Genomic DNA, 17,722 nt, shown 5'->3' on the forward strand with positions numbered 1-17,722 from the left:
TAACCATATGTTAGAGACCACATAGTCGTAGTTTAAAATGTGCTGAGGTGTTGTTAAACAAATATTTTATTTCTGTCTATTTGAGTATGCTGAGAATCAATATTACAACCCATTGTTCATTCATTTCATTGCATTTCAGTGGAAACATCCAATTAAGTTTCAAGCACGCTGTCCTGGACACACACACACACCTCAGTTACAGTACCTGGGCTGTCTGTACAGGTCAGGGGTTAAAGGTTAGGTGTTAGTGGCAAGGAAGACACAAGTCGATGTAGTGGCATTACACCTCCCCACTGAGTCTTAAAAAATAGCTTTATGTTGGAGACGATACCGGGATGCGAACCCAGTTACCAACTAGCCTTAAGTCCAATGACTTAACCACTACACCACCTAGGTCAGTTCGATCCATTGCATCTGAGTCGAGCGCTCTGCGATTGAGCCACGTCGCGTGCCGTTCATGGTGTTATTGCGTCTGGTGGCGTCATTTACCAGAGAAGAAAACAGATAAATGGCTTCGTTAGCGAATAACAAACACTAATGGAGCGTCTATGCCTCCATCCATTCAGCTAGTTTTTCTCGCGATACTAAATATAGTAAAACTGATAGCGGAGACGCAGTGGTCTGTGTCACGCACGCACATGACTCCCGTCTGAACAATTCGGTAAATTCTTAACGGTAAATTCTCTAGATGTATTTCTGTTCATCTCAAGTTTATTTCATGTCAATTTCCAATTAAGGTTCAAGCATGCTGTCTTTGGCACACTCTTCGCCTATCTGCGCTGTCTGTCCAGGGTTAACGATTAGCTGCCAGTGATTAGTAAGATGTATTTCTAAAAAAAGAGCAAGCCAAACAACCTTCTAAAATTGCATCTAAGATATGATATTATTTGCTACGCAGGCGTCTGTCTACAGGTTGGTTTCCTTGTGCCAAATGAAATCCCACTGGTTAAAAAGTTAACAAGTAATTCAGTCATTCAGTCATTCAGACAATGCATATATAAAAACAGACATCTTATCCAAAATATATAAGAGTGTCATATGTCATTTAACATATTTAAATAATCTTTTACAAACAACATTTTTTTCTTTAAAAATTAAATTACATTTTTATTATATTCTATACCATCTAGGATCTTAGTTTATTTCCCTTCCACTTTTTGTTTATAACTTGCATAAAGATAAAACTTCCTATAACGAAGTCTCTAATAAATGTATACAACAATTTATAAAAACACCCATAAAATAAAATATTTTTACATGTATATATTAATAATTAAAGGCATACTGTCACGGATTTAAGGACCTTATTTCTCTAAAAATGGATAATAACTAAACATTACATTAATTATTGGGAACCAAATTTAGCTATTGCATCACCTTAACTGAACCACGATGGAGTGAAATCCATGTCAATCCTCTCGGCAATTTTAGTTTTTGAATTATGGACCATTGCTATAATTCAATTATTTTTACAAAATATCATTAATAAATGGACTATGGTGGTTATGAAGATGGTAGAATAAAGTACATTTAGGGACAAATCAAATTATTTTTGTTCAGGTAATACTTTGTAAGACCATTAAATAGGTCAGTAGTCTGTGACAATATGCCTTTAAATTCAACAAGACACAACACTTTGTAACAATAATACGCAAGCCCCCAACTCATCACTTTCATTTCCCTTGCCAATATGCACACACATGTGGCTATTTTGGAATAATCCCAACAACTGTTTATATTTTTACGCTATAACCAGCCAGAAAATGTGTATTGATTAATTCTTCAAGCTTTAAATGGGATATGCTATTACAAAGAAAAAAATATGAGAAAGAAAAAAAAATCTTTGAAGAATTGGGAATTAATTGCTTGCATTGTGCCATGGAGGGTTTTGTTTACAACCTTTAAATCGACTATCCTGAGTGTGCAGCTTTTGTAACATGTTTCCGTCTAACAGCCTTTTCGGCGACTAAAATTACATATTAAATAAAAAAATTGTTTGTTTAGAATACCAGTGTTTGTATATCCAACGTGTTTACGGTCGCGTGTTGATATCTGTAGCCGTCGCGTTTCATTTTAGTCTTCGTAATGCTAGTGTCAGACTACCAATTGCCAGCAGAAAGTTGGGTAACGTTTTGCTGTCATGACTTCAACGACTGTCCAGTTGCTAGTCTGAGCGCTGTTACGACGTCTACGACGGCGGTTGTGTCCGATTCAAACAATGAATCAGGTCCGACATTTGTTGCTAGTCTGAGTGCGCATTACAACATAACGCGACGCCCGGTTGTTAGTTTGACCTCACCCGTCTAAGTCGGGAGTTGGGGAAGTTATAACGCAACCTTCGAGTTGGTCCAACTAGCATATTCGTTTTTGCGTACGTACGAACTTATCGAAAGGTAAAATTTGGCTTGGGCTACTACAAAGATTAGGGCGACATCAAACACCTTATTCATATATTCACATTATAAACAGGAAAATGTCTTTTAATATATAATTTTAGTAATAAAATAGGGATCTGTTAGTCGTAAACATGTTACGATGGTAGAGGATACAAGATCGTTCATTTAAATCAGCACTGAAACTAGAGTTCGCCAAACACTTGCTTAACCGCTGTTTCGGCTCTAGAACTGTGTAAGCTGCAACTTTGTGTACTGAAGTACAGTCAGTCATGTATCGACAGCATATTACATTTATCAATTCTGACATGTTGTTTGTAAACATAATCTTAATTCACCTGCGCTCACTTAACGCCAGATGTATCTGATAAAGACTGTTCCAAATACCGTATTATGTGAATTTGGAAACACTCTAATAATGAATAATTCAGTTGAAAACACTCTCGCCAGATCTGTCACATTCACAAACCTTGACGTAAATAAAAAAAAACCGCCACTAAGGCGAGCGATTAATAGCTCACCTAACATACATGTGTGATTTAAGATATTGATATTAAAACAACATACATTTACATGATAAGGTGAGCTAAAAATTGCTCTCCTTGAGCAAGTCTCAGGGGAGTGATGAGGAGCGAGAGTGACAGCTCTCCTTATATGGTGAGGTCTGCATCCAGCTTCACAAACGATGTCTTCACACTTCATCACCAAAGATAATAAACTACTACCCAGTCCACCTGCCTTAAAGCACTATTTGCTTAGCGCTAGTCACCTAGCCAAATGGTCATGCTGAAGGAAGGAATGAAGGAAGGAAATGGTTTATTTAACGACGCACTCAACACATTTTATTTACGGGTATATGGCGTCGGACATATGGTTAAGGACCACAGAGATACTGAGGGAGGAAACCCGCTGTCGCCACTTCATGGGCTACTCTTTTCGATTAGCAGCAAGGTATCTCTTATATGCACCATCCCATAGACAGGATAGCACATACCACGGCCTGTGATGTTCCAGTCGTGGTGCAATGGCTGGAGCGAGAAATAGCCCAAATGGGCCCATTGACAGGGATCGATCCCAAACTGACCGCGCATCATGCGGGCGCTTTACCACTGGGCTACGTCTCTCTCCTGGTCATGCTGAAATCAGGGGAAAGGAATGGACATTTTGGATGGAAGCGAAATGAAGGAAGTTGGGTTCCAATACCACTGTCTATACTAGCAGTTGACTTCATTTGATTTAATAAAATCCAGCACCCATCTAGCAGAATAGCATTCAGCACCGATTTATGAAATCCAACCAGTGCTCCACAACGGATGTAACAAAGGTTGGGTATGTGCTATCCTGTCTGTGGGATGATGCATATAAAAATTCCCTTGCTGCTAATCAAAAAGAGTAGCCCATGAAGTGGCGACAGCGGGTTTCCTCCCTCAGTATCTCTGTGGCCCTTGCTGCTAATCGAAAAGAATAGCCTATGAAGTGGCGACCACGGGTTTTCTTTCTCAATATCTGTGTGGTCTTTAACCATATGTCTGACGCCATATAACCATAAATAAAATGTGTTGAGTGCATCGTTAAATAAAAAATTTCCTTCGATGTATGAAAAGAAATTGTGGCTGATTGTATTCTCTAATTATATATAAGCAAAGGATTCTTAAATAGGTTTCCTTAACCCTATATGTCCCTCGAGAAATAATGTCCATGTCACTTGAAAATTATTACACTCGGGACATAAACATGATACAAAATGGAAGCTCGTTTCATACCCTATAATTACGAACAGCACACATATAATTGCGATAATTTGTTTATAAACAGAACGCGGATATGAGCAAGATACTTTTACAATAATGTTTTACAATAACCGCGAAAACATTAGGAGGTCGGAAATACATGCACCTGACAAATTCACCGTATTACTTGAAGATCATTCTAGACGATTATGAGGCAGAGTTGAAATATACAGTATGTCTGAATATGTCTTCCTAAGCGGAATAGAGACATTTTTCTAAAACCAGCATGCAAGTGGACCGAGCTAGTTAAACTGTCAAACAAATTGAATACTCATTAGTAAACTGTTTGTAGTAATGCAAATGCGAATAAAACGCATTGTCCAAATTCAAGCACTTTCGTAAACGAAAAATCCCAAATACGCTTCCATATTCAGCTGTTTTAATATCAAGCGGGAGAGGGCAGTCTCTAGCGGTGGCACACAAGCCAAATTTTTATCGTTATATAGTGCAAGAGAAAAAAACACCCGACTTATTGTCGTCTTGTTGAAAACTGACTATTGGTTATCGCCTGTACTGAGATGCGAACCCATAACCCTCAGTACTCTCTCGTGTCGTTGACACCGGTCTATATTGTGATTAACATCTCTATACTACTCTGGACTGGATTACTGGATTATGCATATGTCGTAGTGCACTGGCTGGAACACAAAAATAGCGCAATGGGCCCACCGACAGTGATCGATCCCCGACCGACCGCACATCAGGCGAACACGTTACCACTGGGCTACATTCCGCCTCCATTGGCAGCAAATACGTAGGTGTGGTGGGGTAGGAAAGGCAGGGGAGATATTTTAAGCTAATGGGTTATTGGTAAGTTCGTGAATCATATTTCGGGTTCGACTATGCAAAATTGAATCCCATGGGCGACAATGTTAATAATGACTACATCTGGAAGTGATAAAAAAAAAAAAACATTCGCGAACGTTAGAGTTGGACGCTGTCCCTGAACGTACACCAGCTGCGTTTCGTAATACGCAATAACACTGACTCACAATATCGGCCACAGCTGAAAAACAAGTTTACTTCGAGCTTTCTGTAGGTAAGTCGAGTGTTTAATTAAGTACTTGTGTGCGTCAGATAGCCAACCTCGACAAAAACAAAACAAAAACAGAAGCGGCCACTAAAATAAGAAAGAAGACTTACAAACTGTGTTTGTGACAATTAAAAAAAAAAATCACATTAGAAGACGGAAGTTAGTCAAAGAGAATGAAAGGAAAATCTGGCCAGTTGAAAACTAACTATGTCTGATCCATGGTATCACTGTAAGTGTTTCCTAATTCAATCAGTAAACTATTTACAGGCATACTGAAATGCATCAGTTTTGAGAAATTAAAGTGACAGATTGCTCGTTCCAGCCAGTGCACCACGACTGATATATCAAAGGCCGTTGTATGTGCTATCCTGTCTGTGGGATGATACATATAAAAGATCCCTTGCTACTAATGGAAAAATGTAGCTGGTTTTCGCTCTAAGACTATATGTCAAAATTACGAAATGTTTGACATCCAATAGTCGATGATTAATAAATCAATGTGCTCTAGTGGTGCCGTCAAATAAGTTTTCAATTTGAGGTTTGAACTTTTGTACTATTGGGCATAGGCGTACGGACTCTCATTTTTGTAGGGGGGGTGGGTGGGGGGGGGGTGGGGGGGGGGGGGGGGGTAGACTGGCTTATGCGCAAAGTAAACGACATTGCCCCCAATCTGGACCCCAGTTTTTCAATACTACAATCTTTTCAATATTAGAGCCGTTTTTTAATAACTGAAATAAGACATTTCTTAGATTTCATTGTTTAGTTTACTCATTTCCGCACATCCGTAGTGTTTAGGGCCATCTTGGTGTTTCTATAACGATGAGATGCATTTTTAATATTTTTAATAAGAGTACCGATGAGGTACATGATACGCCCGTCAGGTGTTTGATGAAAAAACCATATGATGTTCAAAATATAGACAAATTATTTTATTTATTTGTATCACAGAGACCTAGTAATAGTACGCTACACATCGCCATCCCAGGTTGTTCCTACATGTGAGGTTTGATGGTCTTGTATGCATCTGTATGCAAGATATGGTCCGGACAAGGATTTACTGATATGTTCAGTAGACCGTGAAAAAGTAGGTGACAGTGACCTAGTAAAAGTACGCGACTCACCGCCAAAGACACGCACTGTTCCGTATGCGAGACAGTTACTGTACATACACGAGATAATATATGCTAATGTTAATGTTAATAAATGGTCTCAAACCAGACGGGTGTGTTGGGGGTGGGGGGGGAGGGAGGGTTCGGGGTTAAAAAAAACCTTCCTGCTCAAGCAAATGTTATGGGGATTTTCAATATATTTTTCCAGGGAAGTGCGACTCGACCCGCTTATCAACTTCGCTCGCGGCATTCTAGACCCCCTCCTGCTAAACATTCTTGCACATGCGCCTGCAAACCAACTGCAAATTTGTAAAGTTTTGAAATTTGATAAAGATAATGACGTCAACATAATCGTACAAAGCCTCTCATAATGTTTACGAATAACCAAATATAATTTCTTGAAAACGATTAGAGTTTTCCCCTTCATGACCGTTAAACATATACCTTCGTATACCTTATGCGACACATGCACAGGAACATTTTTCCTTGAGTATATTTCCCGCGTCTGTTTTATGACATTTCATTAGCAAGTGCTTACCTCTTTATTGCGATCATCAGAACAGTAAATCCAGAATAAATATCAGCAATTCAATACATTCCGCAACAACCTTCACATACAACAGTTAAGTTGCTATGTAATTATCACGTGACGTCCTTTATGACGTCATAAGGAATTGTAAACTGACTGGAGTGTGTTCTGTATTGTGATTGGTTAATTACATTCTTTTTCCGGGATTAGACAATAACACCCGGAAAGCTAATGACGTCATTAGAAAATGACATCATTAGCAATTGGAACAGGCGAAGTTGAGATTCAAGGGTCTAACGCCTTCGGTCAAAAATGACATTTGCGGGATCAAATAGACAATGACACCCGCAAATCTAAAAACTCCATATGGTTATCTCCTAAATGACCTTTTAAATTAGCTATGAGTATATTAAATATCTAATTTCACATGCAATACGCAGATACATACACTCAGATATAGAGAATAACTAGTTACTGTCTTAAGATATCGGCTTTATCCTGCGAAGGTTAGAATGGCGAATGCAGCGAGGCTCTTAATCATATACATGTATATGCCGTGGGGTTTTTTTTGTGGGATTTGGTTTGTTTGGGGTTTTTTGTTTCTTTGTTGTTGTTTTGTTTGTTTTTGTTTCTTTGGGGGCTTGTTTGGGGGTTTTGTTTTGCTTTGGGTTTTTTCTTTGTTGTTGTTTGTTTTTGTGTTTTTTTTTTTTTTTTTTTTTTTTTGTTTGTTGTTGTTTTTGTGTGGGGGTTTTGGGGGATACAGTGATTTAATAAAGATACATGCACGAAAGGGCATGGACAAAGGAGACCACAAAGAGCAAAATCACAATATTATTATATATAATAAATGTAGTGAAACTAAGTTACTTTTCCACTATGTTATAATCCTGCAGTAAGCTTTCAATAAAGCAGTAAAAGATTACGGTGAACACGGATTGCAATAGCGTACCGTTACATTTTGATGTACCTTCGGGTATATGTATCAAAGAATTGGCTTACATACCTTCAGGTCAAAGAATACGTCCAGTGATCCCAGACAATACATTATTCATACTCGCACACATACACACATCGCTTTATCGGTTAGCTGAGACCATCGAACGTTTCGTCAAACATATTTCCAACACGATCTACTTACCTAAAAAGAAAACAAAAGAAAACAAACTAAATTAGTATGTCATACAAGATAAAATAGAACGTTTAAACATTTAATATAAGATGCACAAGGCTCCCATCCCTGACACTGCTATGTTTGTGATCTGGGACAATAAAAAAAAAAAAAAAAAAGAAAAAAAAAAAAAAAAAAAAAAGATGCACAATGTACCAGCAAGGTAATACAGGATTTAAAATCATGAAACGTAAATATGGATTCAGGATTTGCTATAAGTGTCTAAACTGCACCTCAATAGTGTTGTGGTTTAAAATTGGAATTCCACCTAGCATTTGATAGTACTACCAGTTTTGTCATTGTTGATAATAATAGTATGTTGGTTAATTTTTTTTTTTATCTCCTAATAAGTAATGTATTATTCTACCTACGAAATTATTATGAGGTAAAAATCCAGTTTGGGCTACTATAAACATTAGGACAAGAAATACATTGAATCTATATAAATACTTATATTTTCAACCAGAAATGTATTTAATAAATATGCATTTTATTAAAATCGTAAAAAAAAATAGCTCCATTAGTCGGACACATGTCACAAAACACAGGCCCATAGGAGCCGGGGGGTGATAGGGGTGGTTCAGCCCCCTCCCCCCCCCCCCTTTTTTTTGCCAGTTTTTATTTCGGGACTTTAAATGTCTCAGGTAATAAGCCGAAAACACGCCAGAATCGCTATGAAGGGGTTTAATATTTTAAAATTTTCCTTTTGGGGCTTTGGGACTTCGCCTGCGGCGCTCGCGGTTTCGCACAACACATTTTATACAACCATAAAAATGAGCCCCCTCCCCCCTCCCCCCACTTTGAAAATCCGTCCTATGGGCCTGAAACAGGGCCGGAAAAGGGAAATATCTAGGAGGGGGGACTAAGGTGAAATGGGCATATGGACCGACTTGTGTGAAAAGAGCAACCCAATGAATGTTTGTTTTTAATGATTAAAAAATAAATAATAATAAAAAATAAATTTAAAAAAAATCAAACACCAGAACAAGAGGCACATGAATATACTGGGGGACGGGTCACATGTCCCAACTCCCACCCCTCATTGGATCCGCCACTGCAATTATAGCAGCACATTAAGTTAAGTCTGTTAAGTCTAACCGCTATGTTACAAGGCCGGTTCCTACGGGAGAATCGACACGTGCTCTTAGACGTAAAGCAGGAAACCACACCAACAGCAAGGTGTAAAGTGATTCGAACATGCATACCCAATTAGTAAGCCAATTGATGGCGACTCGTCTAATTCCCAACAGCCACTCTCTTCAATGGCCAGAACACGGTTTCAGCGGATCGCATGTAAACATGCGAGAAACAGTTACCCGCGAAATAATGATTCAGGCAGGTCTATGAGATTAAGAGGAAATCACAATGGACGTTGTTTACGCGATATGGAAAACCCTGCTGTTTCGTATCGGATGAGGTTAAGCAAGATAAACTAATACCGAGGGAACATGACATTGTCTGCTCAATTTGGCGATCGTGTATTAAGCGCCTTCGGCTGTGGGTTTGTCAAAGCGAACGTAAATAAGGGTTTTGATATCAGTGCCCGTCTTGCTGACATTCTGTTTCAAAGGTCAGTTGCTATCATGTTGATAGTATTAAAGCAATGACCTTGAGCGTTGAGTTCTTGGGAGAAAATTTAGTTCTGAAACTAGGAGCAATATAAAATAAAAACCTGACCATTGGTTTTAAAATGTTTTTTTTGTGATTACATTCTGTTCTTGTCAATAACAGAGTTATTATTGTAGAGTTGATTTTTTTTCATATACATGTACGTTTAAAAGAGATAAAGAGATGAAACTTTATTGCATATAGACATTCCACACGTGGAAGTATAATAGCTTGATATCTAATAGTCAATATGAAGGAGGTGCTGCCATTGGTTAATTTATTCGTTTATTAATTCTAATGAATTAGCAATTGGAAATTAGTAGTCAATACAGAAAATATCAGATGTTCATTTTTGTTGACGTTACATTTGTATTATTGTATACCGGCATTTTATTATTTTATTTATTTATTTTTTGGTTAATATTACTTGAATTTTCTGCTGTGATCTTTTTAACAGTATCAGCTATGCCAAAACACTGTGGATATATATCTTTTGTATGATTACGAGGTACGTCAAGTTTCACAAACTATATTTCACTGGAATTCCGAACAATCTTTCATTAATTCAGGTACTACATCTATTTAAATGCACGACAAGCGAACTTAACAATACTTAATTTAACTATTTAATCTTTTGGAATGTCAGACCTGTTTTTCATAACCCCGCGAGAAAAAAGAACAATATTTAATTACCCTTCGCAAATTCAACGGTCTCATCAAAATAATAAAAAACGAATATTTTCTCTGAAAACCCGAACGGGTTCTTCCGTTCCTCGTGCTGCAGCAGACGACAAGAAAAACCTTGGCGCCAGAGGACAAATTTGAAACTACGGAAATTGGTTTGTCGAAAATGACAGCTCGAGATTGTTCACAATTAAGATGGACATGTCGCTTAATGGCATTTCCGAGCATTTCTTCGTCGGGAAGGTAATGAGGCTTTAATCCAACTAGGCAAATGTCTCTCTACTCCCGGGCTCGGAAGAGGGTTGCCATGCCACTGACATCGTGTCATGCTGTGACCCGTCGGCGGTTGACCAATCACCGGACATGGCTGCCAACGCGTTCTGAAGTTTCGAAAGCGTTCGCACATTATCTGATGTCTTCCTGAAGAGTTTGGAATCACTCGGAGGTCATCGGACGTGTCAGGTCAGGTCATAGGGCTTTACGTGCACATTCAGAGCAAGCTGTTATAGCGCACACCTATCTTGAGCCAAGGCCGGCTCCTCTGTCCAGGACAGGAAAGGTGGGGATGGGAAGGAGGAGGGACCGCCTGCACTGGCAGGTGCAAAGGAGCACCAGCAGCCCGACCGTGGTCGGTAACAGGCGGGTTCGGACGTGTCCGTTGCCAGGTTGAGTCAAACTAATGGAACGCGTGGTAACAGGTTGCGTTGTACAAAAGAAGAAAGCCGATGGTTGACCAATCGCCGACCATAGCTGTCAACACGTTTGGTCCGAAATCGTCCGCCTATTATCGGATGTCTTCGTTAGAGTTTGGATTCATTCGGGAAATAACGTATGTGTTCGTTGCAAGATCAAGTCCAACTAATGAAGAGCGTGGTGCAGGTTGCGTTGTACAAAAGAAGAAAGTTCCGGGTCAAGGAAATGTTTTATTTAACGACGCACTCAACACATTTTATTTACGGTTATATGGCGTCGAGCATATGGTTAAGGACCACAAAGATATTGAGAGAGGAAACCCGCTGTTACCACTTCATGGCCTACTCTTTTCAATTAGCAGCAAAGGATCTTTTATATGCACCATCCCACAAACAGGATAGCACATACCCCTTTGACAGAGCAGTAGTGGTGCAATAGCTGGAACGAGAAATAGCCTAATGGGCCCACCGAAGGGGATCGATCCCAGACCTGGTTGAAAGTCGGTACCAGGATACGAACCATGTACCTACCAGCATTAAGTCGAATGGCCTGCCACTACACATACACACGTGATGCCGATCAAACTTGTCACTTAGTCACTGTTTAAATCTACAATCTACTATTGCTAGTCTTAATGATAGTTTATTAATAATGTATGGCGACTAAATTTTTATGTTTCATTATACATGTAGTTAGTTAGTAAAATGGCAAACCCTAAAAACACATGAAATTCAGCATAATAATAGTTATTATAATTAGTTGGGTTTTTTAGGTACGAACATCTAACGACTGCTTCAGACTGTTAAATGTCACACACGTTAAACAAATGATTTAGTAGTTGTGGTCAGACCCCATCACGATATTGGTGATTCAGCTAAATGTGGTATTTTCAGCTAACAGAATGCAAATCTTCATTATTGGAGTGGTGGTGACTCAGTGAAATGTGGTGTTTTCAACCAACAAAATCCAGAGGCGTACTTTACGGCCAGTATTTAAATAAAGTTCAATTCAAAAACCTAACTCCTGTTACATGTGTGCGCCCTCCCCCATCAACCCCCCCTACCCCTGAGTGGACACAGCGAGTTTTTTTCTTTCTCACTCAATACAATCATTATTCATGGTGTAATAACAAGGCAACGTAAGACCTGGGAAGGACTACCATGTTTTGAAGTTGTAGTCACCAAGTCTTGTTAAGTGGCATGAACAAAAATCGATACATGTTGACTAGTCCGAACGGACATAAAAAGTGTGGTTCTTTCTATGTCAGAAACTTTCTGCAATTTGGGCAATTTCTCGTTCCAGCCAGTGCTCCACAACTGGTGTAACAAAAGGCCGTGGTGTTTACTATCCTGACTGTGGCATGGTGCATATAAACGATCCCTTGCTGCTAATGGAAGAGGTAGCCTATGAAGTGGCGACTGCGGGTTTCCTCTCTCAATATCTGTGTGGTCCTTAACCAGATGTCCGACGCCATATAACCGTAAATAAAATGTGTTGAGTGCGTCGTTGAGTAAAAAATTTCTTCCTTCTTTCCTAGATTGATAACGTGACAACGTCAACCAACGTGACACAGTATGAATGGTCGAGATTAACAAAATCATAGCGACTCAGTCTGATACTTCCCGTTAATGTGCATTAATAAATGACTCAGTCATATGTAGTTATTTGCGCTAATACCTAAAACTGAAACTACTAAACTCAGTAGCACATTTTCGTTACTGGAGTTGTATCCCTTACTACATTGCAAATAATAAACTAAATCCTCGCGGACCAATTCAGTTCCTATGGTCTATAATGAAAAATACAATAGGTTCTCTTGAGTCAAATCAATTCCTATGAACATAAAAAAAAAAAAAAAAAAAAAAAAAAAAAAAAAAAAAAAAAATGATATATAAAAAACCCAAAAAACCTGCCTATCAGCACACCCAGAAATACGCCAGTAAAAATGTTGCACCTCACATTTAAAGGTACTACCGGCCTCGGTTTTGTTATGGTTAAGCCATCGGACATAACGCTGATAGGTACTGGGTTCGCAGCCGGGTACCGACTCCCACCCTGAGCGAGTTTTAACGACTCGGTGGGTAAGACCACTACACCCTCTTCTCTCTCACTAACCACTGACCACTAACAACTCACCCACTGTCCTGGACAGACAGCCCAGATAGCTTAGAGATGCCCAGAACAGCGTGCTTGAACATTAATTGGATATAAGCACGAACATAACTTGAACTGAAAATAAAGGGACTGTCTTGAGTACATAACATACCGGCCTCGGTGGTGCCGCGGTTTTAAAGCCATCGGACATAAGGTACTGGTATATATATATGTACATATACACTACACCGATGTCTCTCTCACTAACCACTAACAACTAAAACCCACTGTCCTGGACAGACAGCCCAGATAGCTGAGGTATGTGCCCAGGACAGCGCGCTTGAATCTTACTTTGATATATAAACACGGAAATAAGTTGAATTGAATTTGTAACATGTTGACAGAGCATTTTTAACAATCATAATTATATATTAAATACATTTTGTTGTTTAAAATGTCAGTGTTTGTACATGCAATCTCTTTCTTGTGGTCATAATGTAACAGCCCAAACCGTAATTTATCTCAACATAATTTGAAACGTACAAAACAGTTTATATTAGGAAGTAAAATCAAACATTGGGACGACCAGAAACACATTCGATACATACAGACGTATTCTCTACAATAAGCTGTATTCAAAATTATTTATTATTTGGAAATATGATACAATGGTCGCAAACTCAGGATAGTCCCTTTAACTGACAAGAAAGTGCGCGTGTGTGTGTACGTCTGTGCATGTGTGTGCGCAGCGTGTGTGTGTGTGTGTGTGGTGTGTGTATGTGTTTGTGTGTGTGCATGCGTGTGCGTGTGTGTGTGGTGTGTATGTATGTGTGTGTTCGTCTGTGTGTTTGTGTGTGTGTGTGTGTCCGTGTGTGTGCATGCGTGCGTGTGGGTGTGTATGTGGCTGTGGGTGTATGTGCGTGTGTATGTGTGGGTGTCTGTGTGTTGCAGGGAGAGTTGTGTGTGTATGTGTATTGTGTGTGTATGTGTGCGTGCGCGCGCGTCTCTCTCTCTTTCCCTCTCTCTCTCTCTTCCCCCCTCTCTCTCTCTCTCTCTCTCTCTCTCTCTCTCTCTCTCTCTCTCTCTCTCTCTCTCTGTGTGTGTGTGTGTGTGTGTGTGTGTGTGTGTGTGTGTGTGCGGTGTTGGGGTGGGAGGGTTGTCATATGAGATTTAAGAGATTTGATCAATGTAAAGTTATTATCACAGCAGCAGCAGTAGTAATAGTAATAGTAGTTGCAGCAGTAGTAGTAGTCGTCGTGGTGGTGGTGGTTGTGTTATTATAGTTGTTTCTGTATATTTGTGTCGTATACCTGTGATCTATTTAGGGAACACAAATGGTGACTCAGTCATATGTTGTGGTTGCGCCAGTACCATAAGTGGAACGACTGAATTCATTAGAACATACCAGCCTCGGTGGCGTCGTGGCAGGCCATCGGTCTATAGGCTGGTAGGTACTGGGTTCGGATCCCAGTCGAGGCATGGGATTTTTAATCCAGAGACCGACTCCAAACCCTGAGTGAGTGCTCCGCAAGGCTCAATGGGTAAGTGTAAACCACTTGCACCGACCAGTGATCCATAACTGGTTCCACAAAGGCCATGGTTTGTGCTAGCCTGCCTGTGGGAAGCGCAAATAAAAGATCCTTGCTGCTAAATGTGTTGAGTGCGTCGTTAAAGAAAACATTTCTTCATTAGAACATTTTCGATACCGAGTTGTGTCCCTTACACCATTGCCAACCATACAAAGTTTCAGGTTCTCTTGAGGTACGATGGATCGATCGCCCTCATTGAATTCATGATTTTCCCCGACTCATCCAATGCCCCACGATTGATAGATTAAAGGTCTTGGAATGTATTGCCCTGACTGTGGGTTAGTGCGTATGAAATATTAATTACTTCTTTATTAGTAGGATTAGTTAGACTATATGTCAGAATTACTTATTGTTTTACATCCAATAGCCGATGATTAATAAATCAATGTGCTCTAGTGGTGTCGTCAAACAAACAACACTTTAACTCTTTCGTGCCCCCCCCCCCCCCCCCCCCCCCCCCCCCCCCCCTCTCTTGCTCTCTCTCACCATTGATACAACAGTTCTACAACACGGGTTGGAACGGGAAATTATTCAAAGGATCCACAAATAGCAGAACCGTACTTATCCCAGAATAACTAGGTACAAAAATAAATAATAATAAAAATTAAATCGAGGCATAATAACGCATAGAGGTGATGGAGAAAGGACACAGTTGGGGCTCCATCGAGAGATTGGCAAGGGATAGACCGGCGTGGGGGAACTTCTCAGCTGCCCTAAATGCCACTGGGCTGAACAGGAAATGATAATGATAGTAACGCAGGATCTTCCACATATAGACAACAGAGGAACTTTTAAACCACAAAAATTCATTCCACCACCCAAACTCTCCCATTACTGCTCAATTAACCCTACTAGTTCTACCCATGGAGAACGGATCAATTCTGCAACCGTTCGTAGGCTAAATTCCCTCTTTTTTGTTGCCTAAATCGAAAATGCATTAGCCACGCAATAAGAACGTGAAAACAAAAGTAAGTCAGTCTCATTACTGCGTGTAACTTGCGTGTCTTGGTTACTGTAAAAACTGTTTCACAGAATAAAATCATGACAGAAAATAATAATGTCTGTCTGGCTATCGGGTTATCGGCCTTGGCGAGGTCGGCGGAACAATAGGTTTAATCTCGTTTTTAAAGAGAAATTCTCAAGGTATGATTTTGTATTAACGATCTTACAGCATGCGATTTGTGCTGTGGACAAATATTATGAGAGAAGAAAGGAATGTCTATTTGACAAAAAATAAATGCAGTTTTAAGAATATTTTTAGCCATTTCGAAAAGATCAAAATTAATTTTCCATCCCGTAACACGTCATTTTTTAAGATTATTTTTAAACAGTTAAAAGTGTTTGTTTAACATAGCAAGAGCACATTGATTTATTAATCATCGGCTACTGGATGTCAAACATTTGGTAATTCTGACATGTAATTTTAGAGATGAAACCTGCTAAATTTTCCCATTAGGTCAGGTCAGGTTGTAGAGCTTAAAGGGACATTCCCGAGTTTGCTACAATTTTCAAGATGGTTATCGACTACAAGAGACTTTTTAACGATCGTAATAACATATCAAATATATATATTTCTGCATAACATGTTAGTGGCTGTATATTAAACGTGTTTCTGATCGTTCTAATACTTGTACTAGGTTAAATTTCATTTTATTTCGTAAAATATTGGGGTTTTTTGTACGTACGAAATTATCTGAAGACAAAACCGAGTTTTGGGCTTCTTACGAATATTAAGACAATCAGAAACACATTGAATATACAGACACTGATATTCTAAACAAGAACATATATTTAATATGTAAGTTTAATCGTAGAAATATTTTACTAGTCGGAAACATCTTACAATGCAGCAAACTCAGGAATGTCCCTTTAATGTCCCCTGTAGCGCACGTCTGTCATGGGCGCAGGAGTGGACTTACGCCGCTCTTTTATCCAGGACAGGAAAGGGTTTGAGGTGGACGGGAGGTGGGACCGCCCGCGCTGGCAAGTGCGTGAGATCACCAGCAGCTGGGGGGGGGGGGTTGTCCATTAGTAGCAAGAAGTATTTTATATGCACCATTCCATAGGCAGGATAGCACATACCACATCCTTTGATATATATTTCATGGTGCACTGGCTGGGAGGAAAAATAGCCAAAATAACCAACGGGGATCGATCCTATACCACGTACCGCGCATCAGGCGAGCGCCCCTCGAGCTAACCACGGCTCTGCCTGGTATTTCTAAACTTCTTCCAAAACGTCCTTTAAAACGCAGACAGTGCTTTGCTCTCTTTGTTTATACAGGCACCGCCAATACACGCAACCGTACGAAAATAAAATCACAATCTACAGGTCGATATGGCGTTAATAAAAATAGCTCTCACTACTGTCCAGACGGGACGATTACTTTAGTACTCAAATATTCATTTGAGGATTGATTGACCTACCATGGCGTGACAGTAACTAGAATTATCTGGTCTCTGGTCTATCGGTATACGGTTTCACATGTCTGCTGAGAAACACCCAAAACAACAGATATATTATTTCCCCAATGATGCGGCAAAAACATGTATTCCAAAAGGACATTCAGAATTCCATTGCTTTTACCCCTGCGTGTGCTGTAACCTCACCGTGGTGCAGGGGTGTAACATTCTCTTTGAGAATGGCCAATACAGCACAAAATTGAAGTTTTGAGTAAAATTCAGTATCCGTAAAATTCTGTGATATTTGTGTTTTTGCACAGTTCTTTACACTGTTTTTGTTAAGTCTTGAATTTTTATATTGATGTTGATCATCACTTTATTTATTTGCATTACCATAGTTTGACACCCAATAGCCGATGTATTTTTCGTGCTGGGGTGTCGTTAAACATTCATTCATTCATTCATTCATTCCATTGCCTTTATTAAAGAAAGAAATGTTTTATTTAACGACGCACTCAACACATTTTATTTACGGTTATATGGCGTCAGACATATGGTTAAGGACCACACAGATTTTTAGAGGAAACCCGCTGTCGCCACATAGGCTACTCTTTTACGACAGGCAGCAA

The 17,722-nt window shown here is 39.6% G+C and overlaps 1 protein-coding gene across 4 annotated transcripts in view; it reads right to left on the minus strand.

Annotated features, from left to right (window-relative positions):
* The window catches only part of LOC121384740 (GTPase-activating Rap/Ran-GAP domain-like protein 3), a 178,554-nt gene that overhangs the window by 123,147 nt on the left and 37,685 nt on the right, over window positions 1-17,722 (minus strand). Inside the window, exon 1 of one of the 4 annotated variants that reach the window (XM_041515275.1) lies at window positions 6,864-7,022. The exons of the other annotated variants lie outside the window; for them this stretch is intronic. Within the exon in view, the coding sequence (XP_041371209.1) occupies window positions 6,864-6,880 (17 nt within the window). The 5' untranslated portion in view covers window positions 6,881-7,022. Of the gene's footprint in view, window positions 1-6,863; window positions 7,023-17,722 lie in introns of those variants that run through there. 4 annotated transcript variants of the gene reach the window in all.

Source organism: Gigantopelta aegis, chromosome 10, assembly GCF_016097555.1.
Source record: "Gigantopelta aegis isolate Gae_Host chromosome 10, Gae_host_genome, whole genome shotgun sequence".
NCBI classification, from domain to species: domain Eukaryota; kingdom Metazoa; phylum Mollusca; class Gastropoda; order Neomphalida; family Peltospiridae; genus Gigantopelta; species Gigantopelta aegis.